This window comes from Aquarana catesbeiana, linkage group LG08 (assembly GCF_042186555.1).
Source record: "Aquarana catesbeiana isolate 2022-GZ linkage group LG08, ASM4218655v1, whole genome shotgun sequence".
Lineage (NCBI taxonomy): Eukaryota > Metazoa > Chordata > Amphibia > Anura > Ranidae > Aquarana > Aquarana catesbeiana.
Genome location: NC_133331.1, coordinates 21,745,485 through 21,763,562, shown reverse-complemented (window position 1 = coordinate 21,763,562; position 18,078 = coordinate 21,745,485). Strand labels below are relative to the sequence as shown.

Sequence of the window (18,078 nt, the reverse complement as noted above, 5' to 3'; positions counted from 1 at the left end):
ACTGGTACTGCGATCCAAGAGACCGATAGCGCTACCAACGGGTAAACCTTTTCATGACAGGGACATTATCTGGTCTTCCACTTTTAATTCTTCCAAATGTGTCCTGCAGAGGGAGACGTCCATCAAGGTTCTCATGCTTTGGTATAAGACTCCTGAAGTTATTCATAAGTATGACCCTTCGAGCTCAGCTAAATGTTGGCGTTGTGGACTAGCCGTGGGTTCGTTGTTTCATATTTTCTAACAATGTGCTCTGATAAAGCCCTTCTGGCATGAAGTAATGACACTAATACAGAAAGTGATGGAGGTATCTCTTCCACTTGATCCATTACATTACTTACTGGGCCTCCCTTTCTCAGGTATTACTAAAAATGGTAACCGGCTGATTTCTTATATTCTCCTAGCTGCTAAGAGAATTATCCCATTGTGCTGGTTATCCAACACCCCCCCCCCATGGTCCAGACTTCTCCAGCTTATAGCTGAAACTCGAAGAATGGAATACCTGACAGCCACTGTACATGAAAAAAAAATTAAAAGCAATAATTCAAAACTTAAAGTCTCTGTCACTATTGCAGCAGTGCTCAAAACTTGCTCAAAGATACAGGTTTAGCAAATAAAGTTCATACATAGGATGAGCTGCAGAGAAAGTATCGCTTTTATTTTCTTCCGTGTAGAGTACTTCCACCATATAAAAAACACCACGTGTGAGGTAAAATCTCCTGTGGGGATGCACTCACCAGAAATTTGAATATACGAAGGTTCAAAGCAAACTCCTCCACCGCTCCTATAAGCATGTCCACCAGGGGTCAGTCACACTATTAAATGCTCAGGTTGAGCCATAAAAGAGAGATGGAATGTCCACATAGTGTGATATTATTTTAAAACACAAACTTTTATTCACAAAAGAGATACTCCCCCCTAATAAAATGTGCGTACCAGATTACAATGTTAATAAAGCAATGAAAAGGACTATGCCTGTATGTAGCTCCTGACGTCAGCTGAAACGGAGAGGATGACCACTGTGTACAGCAGTGGTGTGTTTCCTGGTTCAACAGCCAGCGGAGCGCATACGTCACTTCCTGTAGATCACGTCACTGACGCGTTTCGTCACTTCCGGACTTCATCTGAGGGCGTGATCTACTACGTAAGGGGCTGCTTTTTATAAGAGAGTGACATTGTCTCCAACCAATCCGAGGACCCGTTGGTATAATGCAGCCCTCGAGTCAAGCCGTGTAAAACGGAATCGCTATCTTCAAAGAGCAAGCACCACCTTACAAGCCTCCGATCGTGCTAATGCTTCAATCCTTCCGATGTTTCTGCATCATTCGGATTAGGTGCGTTAGATGTCTTTTGTGTAATACAAATATAAAAATATAAAAATTACTCGACTGTGTGTTAAATCTGCTGTGGATACTTACAGGGTATAAGGACTGTCTGAAAGCGTGTATACATTTCTATACTCACGCACCAGATCGCTGCTGGGAAATGTGGTGCAGTCACATGCAATTATAAAACCGGTACAGGTATAACATAATATTGTTAAAACAGTCATCCCATTATATCCATAGCTGCTTTTTAGCACACACATCTACCCAATATACATATTCAAACGATCATGTGTGATCTGTGTGAACGCATAGATATACAACAAAAATATCAAATCACTAAAATCTTAAAATATTATAGTCCTACTAAATACCTAGACAGATAAAATATGGTCTAGATAGGGTATATATAAAAATATAAATATATAGTCTAGATAAATTAATGAAATTAAAATTGGCCACTGTACATGATACTATTTCCCAATTTGACAAAATCTGGGAACCTTGGGACCGATCGGAATACGGGATGCACTTGCCGACCATTGAGTCCTGAAGTGTCCTGAAGTTTTCTCTTCCCTGAGCTCACTTACAGAGTCCCCCCACCCCTCCCAGGTAAACACTAAATGGTACCCCCTAGAGTTCCCTGACCATACTTGTATACCCTAAGATAGCTTCTTTTTACATGTATGACCTCTGTTTTTCCTCTTGTTTTGCCTATGAGTTGTTTACTCTTTCTTAAGCTGTGCAGTCGACCCCTGTGTTCTGCCTATGTGGGCATTTCTTCTGTGTTTTCATACCTTATATTACTACATTTATTGAATTTATACGATCTGTAACCTTTTCTTTTGTGAAACCTAATAAAAATACAATTATATATATAAAAAAAAATATGACAAAGTTGAAAATAACTTTACTTGAACAAATTTGCAGTGTAAGTGGTGAAGGAAAACTGGTCACAATAGGTAGAAGTATGGAAGTTCACGAACTTCAAAGCCATGAAGGCCTTTTATTTTGGCATTAAATCAGGGTATACATGGACTGAAAATGACTTTCAGTCCTTGTGTACTGATGTCTGTTCAACAGAAGTCAGTCTAACGACCAGCTAATGTCAAATGGTCGTGCTGGAAAACAGCATTTGATCAGCTCTTGCAGCCAATGGCTGCGAGCGATGATCTGCGTATTCTGGCGGGAGGATCTCCCTTGTCAGAATACAAATAGAGCAGCAAGAGAGTTCCCTACATTACACATCGTTTGTGTTGATGCGGGATCTGTACATTTTTTTTTTGGTTGAACGAAATAAAAAACTGCACAATAAAAAACGTAACCTCCCTGGCGGTAATTCCGAGTGTGACTCGGGGTTAAATTTCAGTACCATTAGCAGTAACCTCGAGCCACACTCGGGATTGCATCTCAGGATCCTGGTCCAGGTTACTTATCTTGTCCCCAGGATCCTGGATGTCCCCCCCGCTGTGTCTGCGGGCTGTGTCCTCCACCCGATGTACTGTGTTGCAGTCTCCATTCCCTGAGAGCATTGCAACGCGTGGGGGCGGAGCCCAGCGGCACATTCAAAAAGTACACAAATCATAACACATACAGTACACTGTAATCTTACAGATTACATTACTGTATCAAATCATTTCACATCCCTTTTGTCCCTAGTGCTTTGTCCAGTGCTCTGCATGCAGTTTTATATTATATATACTGTTCTTTCTGCCTGGAAACTTGAGATTGTCCATGGCAACGAAAAAGTGTCCCTCTACATCAAAAGCGGTTTTAGACCAACTAAAAAACAGCGATAGTAAATTAGAACACTTGCAGAATTGAGCGATAGTGAATCATGGGAAAATTAATATTATTATTATATTATTAATATATATATATAATATATATATATATATATATATATATATATATATATATATATATATATATTGTATTTTTTTTTATAGTTATTTATTATATTATAATTTATGATTTTGTGATTTCGTGTTTAGGACTTTATCATACCCGGGATGTCTACTAGACCTTTGTTTAGACAGATTTAAGTGTGTTATTACTAAAAATTACAGGCCTATAAATATAAAATGCCAAATTTCTATGCAAAACAATTGTACCGCTTTGAGATTCAAAAATCTGACATAATCATACCGCCAGGGAGGTTAACCACTTCAGCCCCGGAAGATTTGGCTGCTTAATGACTGAGTTATTTTTTGCGTTACGGCACTGCGTCACTTTAACTGACAAGTGCGCGGTCCTGCGACGTTGTACCCAAAGAAAATTTATGTCCTTTTTTTCCCACAAATAGAGATTTCTTTTGGTGGTATTTGATCACCTCTGTGGTTCTTATTTTTTGTGCTATAAACAAAAAAAAGATCAAAAATTTGAAAAAACACAATATTTTGTACTTTTTGTTATAATAAATATCCAGATTTTTTTTTAAAAAAAGCTAATTTTTTCCTAAGTTTAGGCCGATATGTATTCTTCCACATATTTTTGGTAATAAAAATCGCAATAAGCATATTGCGTAAAAGTTATAGCGTCTACAAACTATGGGAACGATTTATGGCATTTGTATGGCATTTTTATTATTATTTTTACTAGTAATGGCGGTGATCTGTGATTTTTATCGGGACTGCGACATTATGGCAGACAGGTTGGACACTTTTGACACATTTTTGGGACCATTGACATTTATACAGCGATCGGTGCTATAAAAATGCACTGATTACTGTGTAAATATCACTGGCAAAGAAGGGGTTAACACTAGGGGGCGATCAAGTGGTTAATTGTGTTCCCTCGTGTGTGTTCTAACTGTAGGGGGGATGGGAGTGACTAGAGGAGATGACAGATTGTTGTTCCTAGCTAGTAGGAACACACAATCTGTCTCTCCTCTCCTCACACACACACGTCCCTGTTCTGGCTCTCGTGCCCGTGATGGCGCATGGCTGGCAGTCATTGCGACCACCAACCACACGCATCGGGTCGCCCACAGTGCAGCAGGCGTGCGTGCCTGCTATCCCCACTTAAAGAGCTGATGTACAGCTATGATGGCTTGTGGGAACGTGCCGACCTGGTGCAGTATAATGACGGCGGGTGGTCGGCAAGCGGTTAAAGAGGAACTGCAGTCTGCTCACATAATTTGTAATAAAAACATCTTTGTCATTCTGAAGCTTCCCTCCAACCACTTTGCATATTATTTTATATATACTGTGCTTCTGTACTTGCCAAATATGCTGCAGAAATCTCCCTCCACTGAGTCTGGCTGCATCCATTTTAACAGTGGGCAGCTGAAGCTGCTGCCTGTTCACTTCCTGGATTTACACAGACACACACCTTCATGCTCTGCACCTCTCATTGCCCCTCTTATGACTCATTCCCCCTCCCTTCCTGGCAAACTCTCACGAGAGTGAGAGAGAGAGCTGTGCATGATGTCATAAGCCTAGGCTAATGACCAGACAAGAAACAGGAAGTGGGCTGTATAAGGGATTTACTGGCAGAAAAAAATAATGAAAAGATGAAAAAATTACTGAAGGTCCGCTTTAAAGTGATACTAAAAGTAAAAAAAAACTAACAAACATGTCATACTTACCTCCGCTGTGCAGCTCGTTTTGCACAGAGTGCCCCGATCCACGTCTTCTGGGGTCCCTCGGTGGCTGTCTCTGCTCCACCCCGCATCAAATAACCTACTTTGGGAAGCGCTTTCCCAAGGGGGTTACCTTGCGGGCGCGCTCCCGAGTCCAGCATTTGCGTCCATAGACACAAATGCCGGACTCGCCCCCCCCCCCCGGTGCCCACGTCATTTGGATTTGATTGACAGCAGCGGGAGTCAATGGCTATCAATCTATCCAATGAAGAGCCGAGAAGACCGGGCTGAGAAGAGCAGAGAAGCCAGCGGGTTCTTGACGTGGGACTTTCGAGGTCTCAGGTAAGGGGGGGACCTGTAACTATCAGATGTTTTTTCACCTGCATAGGATGCATTAAGGCGCAAAAAACAGAAAGTTTACAACCCCTTTAAGTCTTATCTGGAAGGGGATTCTAACAGGGCTTCTAAAGGTTTCCAATTTAAATTTCTAAATCTTTGATACTTAGGAGAAGGTGAAGCTTGTTATTGACCTAGATGTACACATAATCAATTAAATCGTTTATGATTTATCAGGTTAATGTAATTTCAAAAGTAATTTTCAATATTTTTTTTAATCAGTAGCTTTCATTAAAATAATACCAGACGATCCTGCCTGAGAAATACCAGGCAGCCATCCTTTGCTGGAGTGCATGCATGTAGACAAGAAGTGGCTGCTGAAAGGTTGCAGGAAATCAGCAGCACAGATTATATAAGTATAAAATTCCTCAGACCTTGAACAATCCTCTATTGATGCAATGGGGTTGATTTACTAAAACTGGAGGGTGCAAAATCTGGTGTAGCTCTCTAGAAACCAATCAGCTTCCAGGTATTTTTTTTTTTATCAATGCCTAATTGAACAAGCTGAAGTTAGAAGAGGATTGGCTACCATGCGCAGCTGAACTAGAATTTGTACTCTCCCAATTCAGTAAATCAACCCCAATGTAAAGCTGTGCTGGATTGTAATTATTCATCTGTTTTTATCAGCAGAACTGATTACCAAAAACTGTATGCATTAAAATTGTATTGTATCATAAGTCATGCTTTATCCCTATATAGCCACAGTTTATAACAACAGCCAAAATTCAGAACATTATCTCTATTTCATTATTTATTATTCAACTTTATTGCAGGCTGACAGCTTTCGTAGTGAAATCTTTCAGCAATGCTCGCCCATACATCTTCATAGATGAAACACACTTGAATGAATCGTTCAACTGGCTACGAGAGCATCGTAAGGAAAGTGGGTGCTTCAGAAGTGCGGGAGAACTCTTTCATACTAGCTTGAAGGTACAGTAAAGTTTTTTAGAAATACATGGAAGTAAATGACAATATGTTGTATGTGATAGAATCCCATCCGTTGTTTACTTTCCTCACTGATTGCCCACTCAGGCCCCATGGGCTATATTGAGAGGAGACAGGTGGCATCTCACTTGCTTTCTCATACCTGAAAGTACAGGGTTTTTTAAGACTATCGAAGCAGATCCCCCCACTAGGCAGTAGCGACCCGTTCATAGGGGGTGCGCGGGCGCCGCCCCCTATCCATGCGCCCGGCCCCCTAATCTACATGGGGGGTGCCGGAAGCATGGATTCCAGTGGGTTTTTTTTAAGCACATGATTAGACCCCGAGGCTCTAATTGGCTTAAAGAAAGGGTGGGCTCGGGGGGCAGAGCTTTGCGCCCCCGAGCCCACCCACTTGTGTGACAATAGAAAATTTATATTCACTCTTGTCTTTCTGATTCTCCTCCTGGCCAATCAGGAAGCAGTTCCCGAGGCACGATTTGGCCAGGGAGTCTTAGGACTCTGGAAATCGTGGTCTCAGTCAGGACCCACTTCCTGCTCGGCCTGGAGGAGAAGCGATGGCCCCGGATCAATGTCTGCCTTATCTTCCCAAGGTTTGGTGGCCTCTGATTGCCACCGCATTCCCGTCCCTCTCCCGTGGGGAGGGGAGAGAATCGCTGCATTCCCATCCATCTCCCGCCATCAAAATATTGAGCAACAGCCTCCACTGCAGGTAGGGAAGCTGGAAGCAGTTACCTGGAAAAGGCTGAGGGCAGATTTGTTTTGCTTTCATTTCTGGTTGGGTGCTGTATGTTTATAGGGTCAGTCTGTTTTAGGATCAGGAATATTTTACTTATTTAAGCAGTCTGGTGGGCTTCTTTCATGCTGAAAGCGCTGGCCATTAGCGATAAAGCGGTGTTTGTTTTAGCAGGGCTTTAGCGCTGTTTCAGCCGCTGAAGGTGCGCTTTTAACCCAAAAAAGGGTTAAAAACTCCCATTTTGCAGCGCTTTATAAGCGTTTTAAGGCAAAGGCATTTTGGGAGGGCTAAATACAGCGCTCCCAACCCGCCCCAAAGATGCTGCTTGCAGGACTTTTCAGGAAAGTACCGCAAGCGCACCACTCCGGCGTGAAAAGACACACTGGAATGAATGGGAGGCGTTTTTCAGGCGCTTTGCAGAGGCTATTTCTAGTGCTAAAGCACCTGAAAACTCCCCAAGTGTGAATGGGGTCTTACTGTCTTGGGTGTCTTAAAGTTCAGGATGCACTCACAACTCTTGTTGTAGCCTTCTTCAAAGTAATACAACAGAGAGTATTAGACTCCATTGTAAAGACCATAACTGGTGTACAAGTGTTGGAACTAAAGCCTGTGTTCACATCAATCAGTTTCCCCAGAGATACAAGAAACTGTAATGTGGTTTAGCTTCCCAGCATGATCCAAAACCTGAAATATTTTTGTAAAATGCTGGAGGTTTTAAAAACTTACTGATCAATGACTCCACTGACCAGTGATTAACGTCTCCAGCCTGCTTTCCTTGGGGCTCATCTAGACTCAGACTAGGTTGACCACCAGCTGCAGGAGAACGCAAAACCCGGCAAAATTGCGCCACAAATTTACAGTGATTTTGCAGCCCGTGGTCAAAACATTCCTATCTAATCGTATGCATTCAGGAGAGGGAGGTTGAACCTCCGCTAACCACAGCAGCTTCTAAACTCTTGTAAAGGCCTACAGTATGTGTGCATGGACACATAGGCTTTTATGGAGTTCAGTTTGTGAGCTTTGACAAAAAAAACGCCAAAAGCTCCTAAACTTAAGTTTAGAAGCTGTAGTGTACATGAGCCCCTAATGAATTTTCAGATGTGTTTATATTGTGAATATCAATGTTGTAATCTCTATGTTCCAGGGAGGAGTGGAAGGTGACATTTCTCTAACAGCCTATGTAACAATCGCATTGATAGAGTCTGGTGTATCTGTAGAGGTAAGAGATTGCATCATGAGAATATTATGGTTGATGTCATATTAAAACATAGAGAGGACAAAGGGGCTCATCTTATAGTCATATCTACCATAACATGCTTAAGGCCCTAAGGTGCATCCACCCTGCCCCACTGTGGTTTGGCTACAGCATAGGTGTGGCACAGTGTACCGGGGTTTCCCATAAACTTCTGTCATATCCTGCATTTTTGGTGCATTTTCTGAAAGCATACTAAAGATGCAGCACGCAGGTCTTTTGGTTCGCTTTGAGAAAACACTCCAAAAAGCAGGGCATAATAGAAGTCTATGTGAAGCTGGAGGTAACCTGTTTGACAACCATGGTTAGACTGCACTGCACCCACACTGCAACACAGTGGAGCAGTGTGAAAGCACCCTTATACTTATGGAAGCAAAATAAGAGAACACTATCAAAGAACAATTTTTACAATTTTGGAAGAGAGGGAGGATGCAGGACTCACATGACTATATATTAGAGATGCACCAAAATTTCGTCAGCCAAAACATATCAGCCGAAAACAGTGTTTTCGGCATTTTGCCGATAAAGAAAAAGGTGCTGATAATGGCACCGAAAACACACGCCATTTTTGCTGGGACTTTACGACGATTTTACTGTGCTTATAGTGTATTTTTCATAGGTCATGTAACTCAAAAACCCCATCAAAAATGTAACAGGGTGCATTATTGATGCGTTCTTGCCGCGTTTTCAATGCAGCAAGCAAGATTTTTAACACCACTATGGAAAGGCAATGGACCAGTGTTAAGACATACATAGAATTTAACCACTTGCGGACCGCCCGTCGTCGTTATACGTCAGCTGTTTGAAGAGGGATATCGTTGTTATGGCAGCAGCTAGCTACCATAACCCTGGTATCTTCTTCTTCAGCGGGCGGTCCGCTTTTAGATAACAGTGGTCTCGGATTCGCCGCAAGATCACTTTTATCGGTGGCGGGAGAGGGCCCCCCTCCCTCCGCTGCTTACCGGAGCCGTCGGCAGCAGCGGGGTCAATCGGGTCTACTCTCCTCTGTGGTATGGAGATGAGTAAGGGGAAGATGGCCCCATCTGCGTTTTTTTGACCCCAGATCTCATATTTAAGAGGTCCTATCATGTTTTTTTTCTATTACAAGGGATGTTTACAAGGGACCTCTTTAATGTGAGATCTGGGGTCAAAAAGACCCCAGACATCACATTTACACTTAAAGTGGTTGTAAACCCTCATGTTTTTTTCACCTTAATGCATCCTCTGCTTTAAGGTGAAAAAACTTCTGTCACTGACCGCCCCCCCCCCATTTTTACTCACCTGAGCCCTGTATTTCCCACACCAGAGATGCGCTCTTCTCCTCTGCCCGTTGTCTTGGCTTTTGATTGGATAGATTGATAGCAGCGCAGCCATTGGCTCCCTCTGCTGTCAATCAAATCCAATGACCCGGGGGCCGGGGCCGAGAGCGCTTCTCCTAGGGGGTTATACGATGCGGGGAGGAGCTACCAGCCCCAGAAGTCGAGGATCGGGGCCACTTTGTGCAAAACAAACCGCACAGTGGAGGTAAGTATGATATGTTTGTTATTTAAAAATAGAAATAAAATACGAAGCCTTACAATCACTTTAGGGAGCATACTAATATGATGTGCCGGCCATTGTGGTCCAGTACCTTGTCTTGTAATTCAAAGGTTATAGAAGAGTTGACTGCTATTAAGACCCCTCTTTTCTTAGAGTCTGTGCATACTGTGAAGATATGTGGGAACTGGCTATTGGAGCAATTAGGTGGAGACGAGTCTTTGAAGTGTGTTTCTTGCACACACAGAATGTCGCAATGAGATTCCTTAGCCAGTTTCCAGAGGGAAGACCTTTTTACTGGATGGTTGAGGCCTTTAGCGTTTATCATTAGGAATTTGATAGCCATTCTGAATGTAGAGGAGACAAAAAGTTCAAAAGAGATCTAAGATGTTAGCCTGCTAGGAGTACTGTAGAAGTTGTCTGCAAGTATTTAGCACAATAGAGTATATGCCACCGAGGTTAAGCTGTATGGTGAATAAACCAAAAAAAACTAGAAATGGTAGGCTACGATCAACGAAACAATAACTAGAAAAAAAAGAGAAAACGCACAAGTGGCCAAACAATCGGCCTTGCAGGAAAGTGCTATGCACTTACTTGGTTAACTTGTGGGGAAAAAGTTCAAGTGGCCTAGTCAGAGCCACATATCAGACCGCGATATAGATGCTTGCTTTGTAGGACCCCATTCAGTGACTGGAGGAGTAGCGGACGCTGAGTAAGTTGGACATCAGGATGCAGAATAGAGTGCCTGCGATTCTTAGATGGTGGATTTGTGTTTTCTGGGATTATTCCCCATGAGCGGAGATGCTGCAAACCTTTATTCAGCGTGCAAGCTGTGAATTTAGCCCCTTTGTAAGTAATCAAAAGCTTAGCAGGATTTATCCACTTGTATGGAAGATTATAGTTTCTCAATGCTTTGGTAACTGTATTTAGTTCCCTATGCATTTGGAGAGTATATTGTGATAAATCAGCAAATATTTGAAGGTGTGACTATGGATCAGGTAGGGATTACCCACTTCTGGATTTCCGCATAATTTGTTCCTTGACATGGTAAAAGTGTATGCGTAAAATCACATCCCATGGAATGGTGTCAGGCAGGGATGGCGGGTTTGGCAAACGGCAGACATGGGGGTAAGTCACACATGTGCAAGTCACAAGCAAGTCTCAAGTCTTAACCTTCAAGTCATAAGCAAGTCCCAAGTTACTGTGGCGAAAAGCAAGCAAGTCAAGTCGAGTCCTTGCTAGAAGTCAAGCAAGTCAAGTCAAGTCATTTATTTTGGTCAAGTCACAAATTAAGTCAAAATACTGATCTACCCCATTTCCATCCTTTAAATGAGTTAAAAGTCAGTTTTTAGGAAAGGTTTTGTTTTTTTTTCAACATTAACAAAACTGCTTAGTGCTTTTTTCTTGGCATATTAAAGAAACACTTTGAATGCCCAAATAGCAGACAAGGAGCAGAACACACAGCAATTAAATGGCCAACAAGCCTGAAAAAATGTAGTCCTTGCTGAGGGGGGAAATAACTAAGCTCAAAGTCTGAACTTGACACAATGCCAACATCTTGAATGGTGATGAGAAGAATAATAGTATTCTCATCACCATTCTTCAAGTGTCCAGATATTGGCAATTTGGCATTGTGTCAAGTTCAAACTTTGAGCTTAGTTATTAAAATAGAAAAAAGAGGGAGAAACACCCGCGCAATGGGATGCATGCAATGGAATAAAAATTAAAAAATTAAAGAATGTTGTTGGAACTGCTGCCACTACCGATTACTTCCACTAGGTGGAGTAAGATATAGGAAAAAAGGAATAGAAGTAGATAGCGCTGTTTCCAAGCCTGGTGAATTCAAATGTGTTATAAAGGTCCTGGATGTGCATAAGTCAAGTTGCTTGTCTGACTTAATAAAATGCAGTGTGTGCTCTAAAAAAGATATAACTTAATTCGTATAAATAATATAATATATCCATATATAAATGAACCCTATTTTTAAATTAAAAATATTTGTGCAAAATTATGTGATCCATAACGTAAATCGATAATGTACATATGAAGTGAACAAACAAATATATATAATCAAGTGCTTTCAGTGCTGCTAGGATCTGGTGAGTGCAATCAATCACTATTAGAACACGGATTAAGGCACGCACTGAAAGGTTTACTCATTGGAATATCCATCAGAATCCAGGGGGATTTTTTGTAGCAGCACTGAAAGCACTTGATTATATATATTTGTTCACTACATATGTACATTATCGATTACGTTATGGATCACATAATTTTGCACAAATATTTTTAATTTAAAAATAGGGTTCATTTATATATGGATATATTATATTTATACGGATTAATTTATATCTTTTTTAGAGCACACACTGCACTTTATTAAGTCAGACAACCAACTTGACTTATGCACATCCAGGACCTTTATACACAATAGCGCCTTGAGGCGATTCAGTTCGCAATTGCAGCGCTTTACAAATCATTCATTCATTCATTCATTCACAATTCCACGGGATAAACATTCACTGAATACTATAGGCAACATCTTTACAATCTTTCCCACTCCATACTGCCCTCCCACTAAGGGAATAACACATTTGAATTCACCAGGCTTGGAAACAGCACCTATCTACTTCTATTTCTTAGTTATTAGAATAGCCACTTAAAATGCATTGCATTTGCAAAAAATAGTATTCTATTCTCACTTCTCAGAATAATATTTTTTGCAAATGCAATGCATGTTAAGTGGCTATTCTCAGAATAGCCACTTAACATGCATTGCATTTGCAAAAAATGAAATTTGAAAGTACTTTCTCAGTTGTGAGCGATGGGGTCGCATTATCACCCCACCATGGCTGAACACACGTTCAACAGGTGCGCTTGATGCAGGGACTGACATTACTCTTACTGCTACCCTGAACAAAGAGGGAAGCATGTGCCTGTTCATGGCCCAAAACTGAAGGCAGCTCTGTCCATCACAAATGTCTAAATACTGGTTCAGCTGAATTTGGGGACTGGAACATGAATCTCTCTTCTGTTTTTTGCGGTATGCTGTGAACAGCCCAGATTGACTCTCTGACTCTGCCACTGGCATTTGCTCGTCTTCATCGGTGGTTGTTGGGGTGGGCTTGCAGTCCTCTTTGAGAATCAAGTCTGAAAAACACAAGCATAAAACAGTAACTCAATGCATTCAGGTGTTATTACTGCAAACGGGTTATTACCAAAAACATAACATACTTTTTATCATCGCAGACACAGCCTCCTTGACATTTTCGGTAGCCAAAACATCATGGGTCAACCACATGGTGCCAAATGAAGGATCCAGCAGAGCAGCTTTTAGGTATAGAGGGTCAGAGAAGGGTAAGGTTGCTACATCATTCTGTTCATCTGCCATCCTCACATTGACAAAGATCCCTTCGAATCGTCTTTGGAGTGATTCTTGCAGGCTACGGATCAAGCCACCAAGGTAGCGCACGCTCTTTTTATGATTTTCTAAGTGGTGATTCAGAGAAAGGATACAGGGTACAACAGCACTTATTGTCACAAGTTTTTCTCCCTGTGAGAGGTCTGTGGCTTCTCCAAAAGGTTGAAGGACATCCACGAGTTCCTTAATCTGATTCCACTCTCTAGCTGTGAATACAGTTACTTTGTGTCCCCCATCTTCAAGCATTCTAGTCAGTTTCAGCTGGTCACAGCTGACCACTGATTTCAATTGCCTCAGTGTGGAATTCCAGCGTGTGGTAACAGAGGCAGGGATTCCACGCTGTCCAAACTCCTCCTCAAATTTTTCCTTGAAAGAGGTGCTTGTGTGTAACAAGGAGCTCAACCTGGAAGCTTTGGCGAGAGCTGCATTGACTAATTTAGTCTCTTTAAGTCCATCACCTATTACCAATTGAAGCGTGTGTGCAAAACATTGAAGTCTAGTCTGGGTTTTTGCACTCAAATAATTGTCAAACATCTCCTGTTCTTCCACTGACAGGTCATTCCAAATGTATGAATCATAAAGGTCATCGTCTTCATCTAGCTGTCCTGGAAAACATGTAGTGAATGCTTTTTTCATGTTTGCGGCGTTGTCACAGATGATGTGGTCTACCTTTTTTTTAATCTTGTACTCTTCACATATATGCTCAAATTCCTCACAAATTCTTTCCCCTGTATGGAGACCTTTGAAGCGGTTGCACGCAAGCAACTGTGATTTTAACTGAAGATGGTCATCCTCAATCTTGATCCAGTGCACTGTGACTCCAAGAAAGCCTCTCATCCTGCGGTCTGACCATATATCTACAGTCACTGACAGATGATCTACCACTTCCAGTTCATTTTTCAGCTTCATTTTCCTATCTGCCACCAGATTGTCAAGCTTGCCAGTAATTGTTCTTCTACTTACTGGAGAGTACTTGTTGTCTACTGTTGACAAAAAGCGACGAAAGCTTTTATGTTCAATGATGGACAGTGGCATGTTGCAGTTTATAATGAGGTCTGACAGGATTGAGTTTGTAATTGCCTTTTGCTGCTGGTGGTTGCAGTGGTATAGCTGCACAGTCCCCTGTGCGATGAATTGTGAGATTTGAGGCTGGGTATCATCAAAAGTCCCTTTGGTATGGATGTACTCTTCATATCTATAGAGTAAACAGAAGAGAGATAGAAAAAAAAGTTAGCTATGTGATTTATTGATTTGAACAACAATACACTCTGCTCCCACCTAAAGTGGGATGTAGGCCTAATTTGCATATATATATATATATATATATATATATATATATATATACATACACGTGACGTTACTGTACCTACTTTTCTTTGTGGGTTTTGTAGTGACGGATGAAGTTGGATGTTGTGGTGGACGTGTCTCTTATTTTTGAGTTGCAGACCTTGCATATTGCAGTTCTCTTCTTTTCATCAACATCTAAAACATAATCCTTAAATCCAAATTTAATTATTTTTGGAATCGCTCCCTCCATTATAACTGCCTTGTGCGTTGGTCTGTCAGGGGCAGATCCAGAGTTTGCTGTCGGGATGGCCCGGGCACTGCCAGAAAATAAGGTGTTGCTTAGTACACTAGTACTTACAGAACTATTTTTAATGTATTATATATATACGGTCCTAACCTAACCTTGTTTAAAACAGTGACACGTTTATCATTCCAGATTAGAATATTACATTAGTGACTCATAGTGACACTTGGGCACCAGTGACACTAATACAGTGACCAGTGCTAAAGTTTGCATTGATTTCAGCATGCATGGAGCACTGCAGTACATGAACTTTCACTGGATGTGGACTGTTTAATGAGTTTGTAGTACGCATGGAGCACTTAATTGCAATATGATTTTTATGTAATATTCACGTTGAGCACTTTGTACTTCGCACAAGTAATAGTTAATTAGTGAAGGACTCAGGGAGGAACTGGTCTGGGACTGGGGGTCAGTGCAGTGGCCGTCACAGCGCAGGAGAAAAAAGCACAGAGCCAAGGAGGAGGAGAAAACAAGGAAAGAAGGTTTGTACCTACCTAGGTTTCATAGTTTTAGCATGTGCAATGATATTGATGATTGATTGCATCTGCAATCATATCTGCATCCTGCAATCATCAGTACAGGCCAGGGCCCTGCTAGCTGCTACATCACTAGTGCAGATTTGCAGAAACTGCAGGTCTGTTTGATGCAGTGCCAAGCAAGCTAATGCTTCCCTGCAAAGTTTGCAGGGAAGTTTTCAAGGAAGCATTTGCTTGGCACTGCATCAAACAAACCTGCAGCTTCTGCAAATCTGTTTCCTCCCCCTCGGCTCTGTGCTTTTTCTTCTGTGTTGCGATGACCACTGCACTGACCCCCATTCTCAGACCAGTTCCTCCCTGAGTCGTGTGACTGTCCTTGCTCCAGTGCCCCCTCAGTAGAAGAATAATAGTCTGCCATGACTTACTCTATGGCTGCTGGACTGGAATCCACTCAGATTCAGTCAGTCTGCTAGGCTTGGCTGGCTCCTTGGGCAACTTCCAGTTCCTTCTTCCTCCCTCACCGTGAGGCCCGCGACTCACGCTGCTGGCTCTGCACACTTGCACAGAAGCCCAGCCCCTCCCTCAGAGATCACTCCGCAGCAGGAGGGGGGCGGCACCGCGGCCTGGCCGGACAGAATACAGAGACCTGTACAGCCTAGGAGGAGAGACTGCAGTGCAGTCATCATCAAATAAAAAAAAAGTCTGCGGCGGCCGCGAACACTGCAAGCGCCACTCGCGGACACCTATCCGATCCCCGCCCACAATGTTAGCAAGCTGTATTTGTGCAGGCAGAAGCCGGGACTCGGGGGAGCTTTCTTTTGTGGGGGGGTGGCTTTTGCCTAGGCCAAGACAGAGCACTGGTGGTGCCAAGTCATTGCAAGTCATTGCAAGTCAAATAGCCCAAGTCAAAGTCAAGTCGCAAGTCATTAGTGGCAAGTCAAAGTCAAGTCGAGTCATTTATTTAATTTTGTCAAGCAAGTCGCAAGTCCTCAAACAGGTGACTCGAGTCCGATTCGAGTCAAGTCATGTGACTCGAGTCCCCCACCTCTGGCAAACGGTGGATACGATCAATCACCCTTTCCATATTTTTTAGGTCAGGCAGTAATGTTTTGAAAAGCCCTTTTGCATAGCTTGTTAGCTCGTGGGGTTGCACTGTTTCCACAATTCCTCTGATTTTTATGTTGTTGCAATGCATCCTGTCCTCCAGGTCCGCTAGCTTGCGTTTGATCAATGCGTGATCCTCAAGATTATCCTCATGTGCATCAATTAGGTCGTTTACCATCAATGCAAAACCCCCCAATTGGTTTTCAATTTGTGACACTCTGCCTGAGGATATATCAGCATGCAGGCGCTGCATAATGGATAGCATAAAAACAAAGCCTGGGGAATGCCCAGGAAAAAATCCAAGCCTACTTACCAACCAGCTCGCAAACAACCGAATTAACCTGTCTAAAAGTATGCGTTAAAAACAGGGGTTTAGTCCGCACGCATTGGCAAACGCATGCATAAGCCACAAAGCCTCGTCACGGCACCCTGGTGTCTGTGGTCCTAACACTAAAATATGAGTGTCCCCACAGTGGAGGCATATGTATTCTGATGGACAAATTAGGGCAGGTGACTGAAGGAGAGCCTACCCCTTCTTAAAGGTACAGGAGCACACCAAACACCCGGCAAATAGCACAATGACTGCAAAGGTGTTGGTACATTGCTGGACCAATACACCAATGCCAGTGGTAAGTGGTTAATGCACCTTTAAGACCCTTCCACTGTAAGTGAAATTTGACCACACCATTTGAAAGAGGTTGGATGGATGGTTTGGAGGATGTGTGTGGTGGAGGGGAGGGGGGGGTTTGGAGGGTCTTAGTTGAGTTCCTGCACCTATTTTCTGAGAAAAAAAGCCCTGGATTATTCTTAATAAATGTCAGGAAATGAACTAAACCAAGCTGGCCATTCAAGTAAAAAAATAACATACTAAAATTGTATTCTAATCCAGGACCCTCTGATCAGGGACGCAGTGTCGTGTCTGCAGAAGGAAGCTCTGAATGTGACCGATGTATACACCTTGGCTCTTCTTGCCTACACCTTTACTTTGTGCAGAGAAATGGAGTTCAGGAAAATAGTATTCGACAAACTGGATGAAAAGGCTGTGAGAGGAGGTGAGTACTGATGGAGTATTTCTACCATGGAACTTCCATCTTTCTCCTGAACTTGATGTTAAAAAAATAAAATAAAACTGGAGAAGTGCATAAGAAAAGGAATGTTCATAATAACCAGTAATTGATAAATGTGTATTCCTGGAACATATTAAAAACAGCAATAAATGAAGGTTTGCATTCATGTCATTAAATGCATTTTTAGTTCTAGTGTAAGTATTTGCATTTGACTCAGTATCAGCCTGTCATAATTCCCTGTACAGCAGAGCTTTCACTAGGAGAGGAAAGGGCAGCACTAAGAACCATTCAGGTGGTGTGCTGCAGTGCTATAAAGTAGGGATGGTCCTGATGTTTGAGTCGAACGTAGAACAAACGAACATATGGGGCGCTTGTGGGAAGTTCGCCTGCCGTGGAGCACCCCATAATGCACTGCAAGATCGCAGTGCATTGACAGCTGCTAATTGGCCAAAGCATGCACCTGACCTGTATGCTTTGGCCAATTACAGTGTGATGTGCTGTGTGAGCCATGATTGGCCAAAGGCAAGGAATATGAATAATTTTTCAAGACACTGTATATATAATACAGTTCAGCGTATGTAGTGCAGTACATGTAGTATATATAATACAGTTCAGCGTATATAGTGCGGTCAGTGTAGTATATAGTTACATA

The 18,078-nt window shown here is 42.3% G+C and overlaps 1 protein-coding gene across 1 annotated transcript in view; it reads left to right on the top strand.

Annotated features, from left to right (window-relative positions):
• LOC141105632 (alpha-2-macroglobulin-like protein 1) overlaps window positions 1-18,078 on the top strand; it is a 351,206-nt gene that overhangs the window by 254,189 nt on the left and 78,939 nt on the right. The window contains exons 26-28 of the mRNA XM_073595595.1: window positions 6,075-6,231; window positions 8,124-8,198; window positions 17,249-17,411. Coding sequence (XP_073451696.1) covers window positions 6,075-6,231; window positions 8,124-8,198; window positions 17,249-17,411 — 395 coding nt within the window. The remainder of the gene's footprint in view (window positions 1-6,074; window positions 6,232-8,123; window positions 8,199-17,248; window positions 17,412-18,078) is intronic.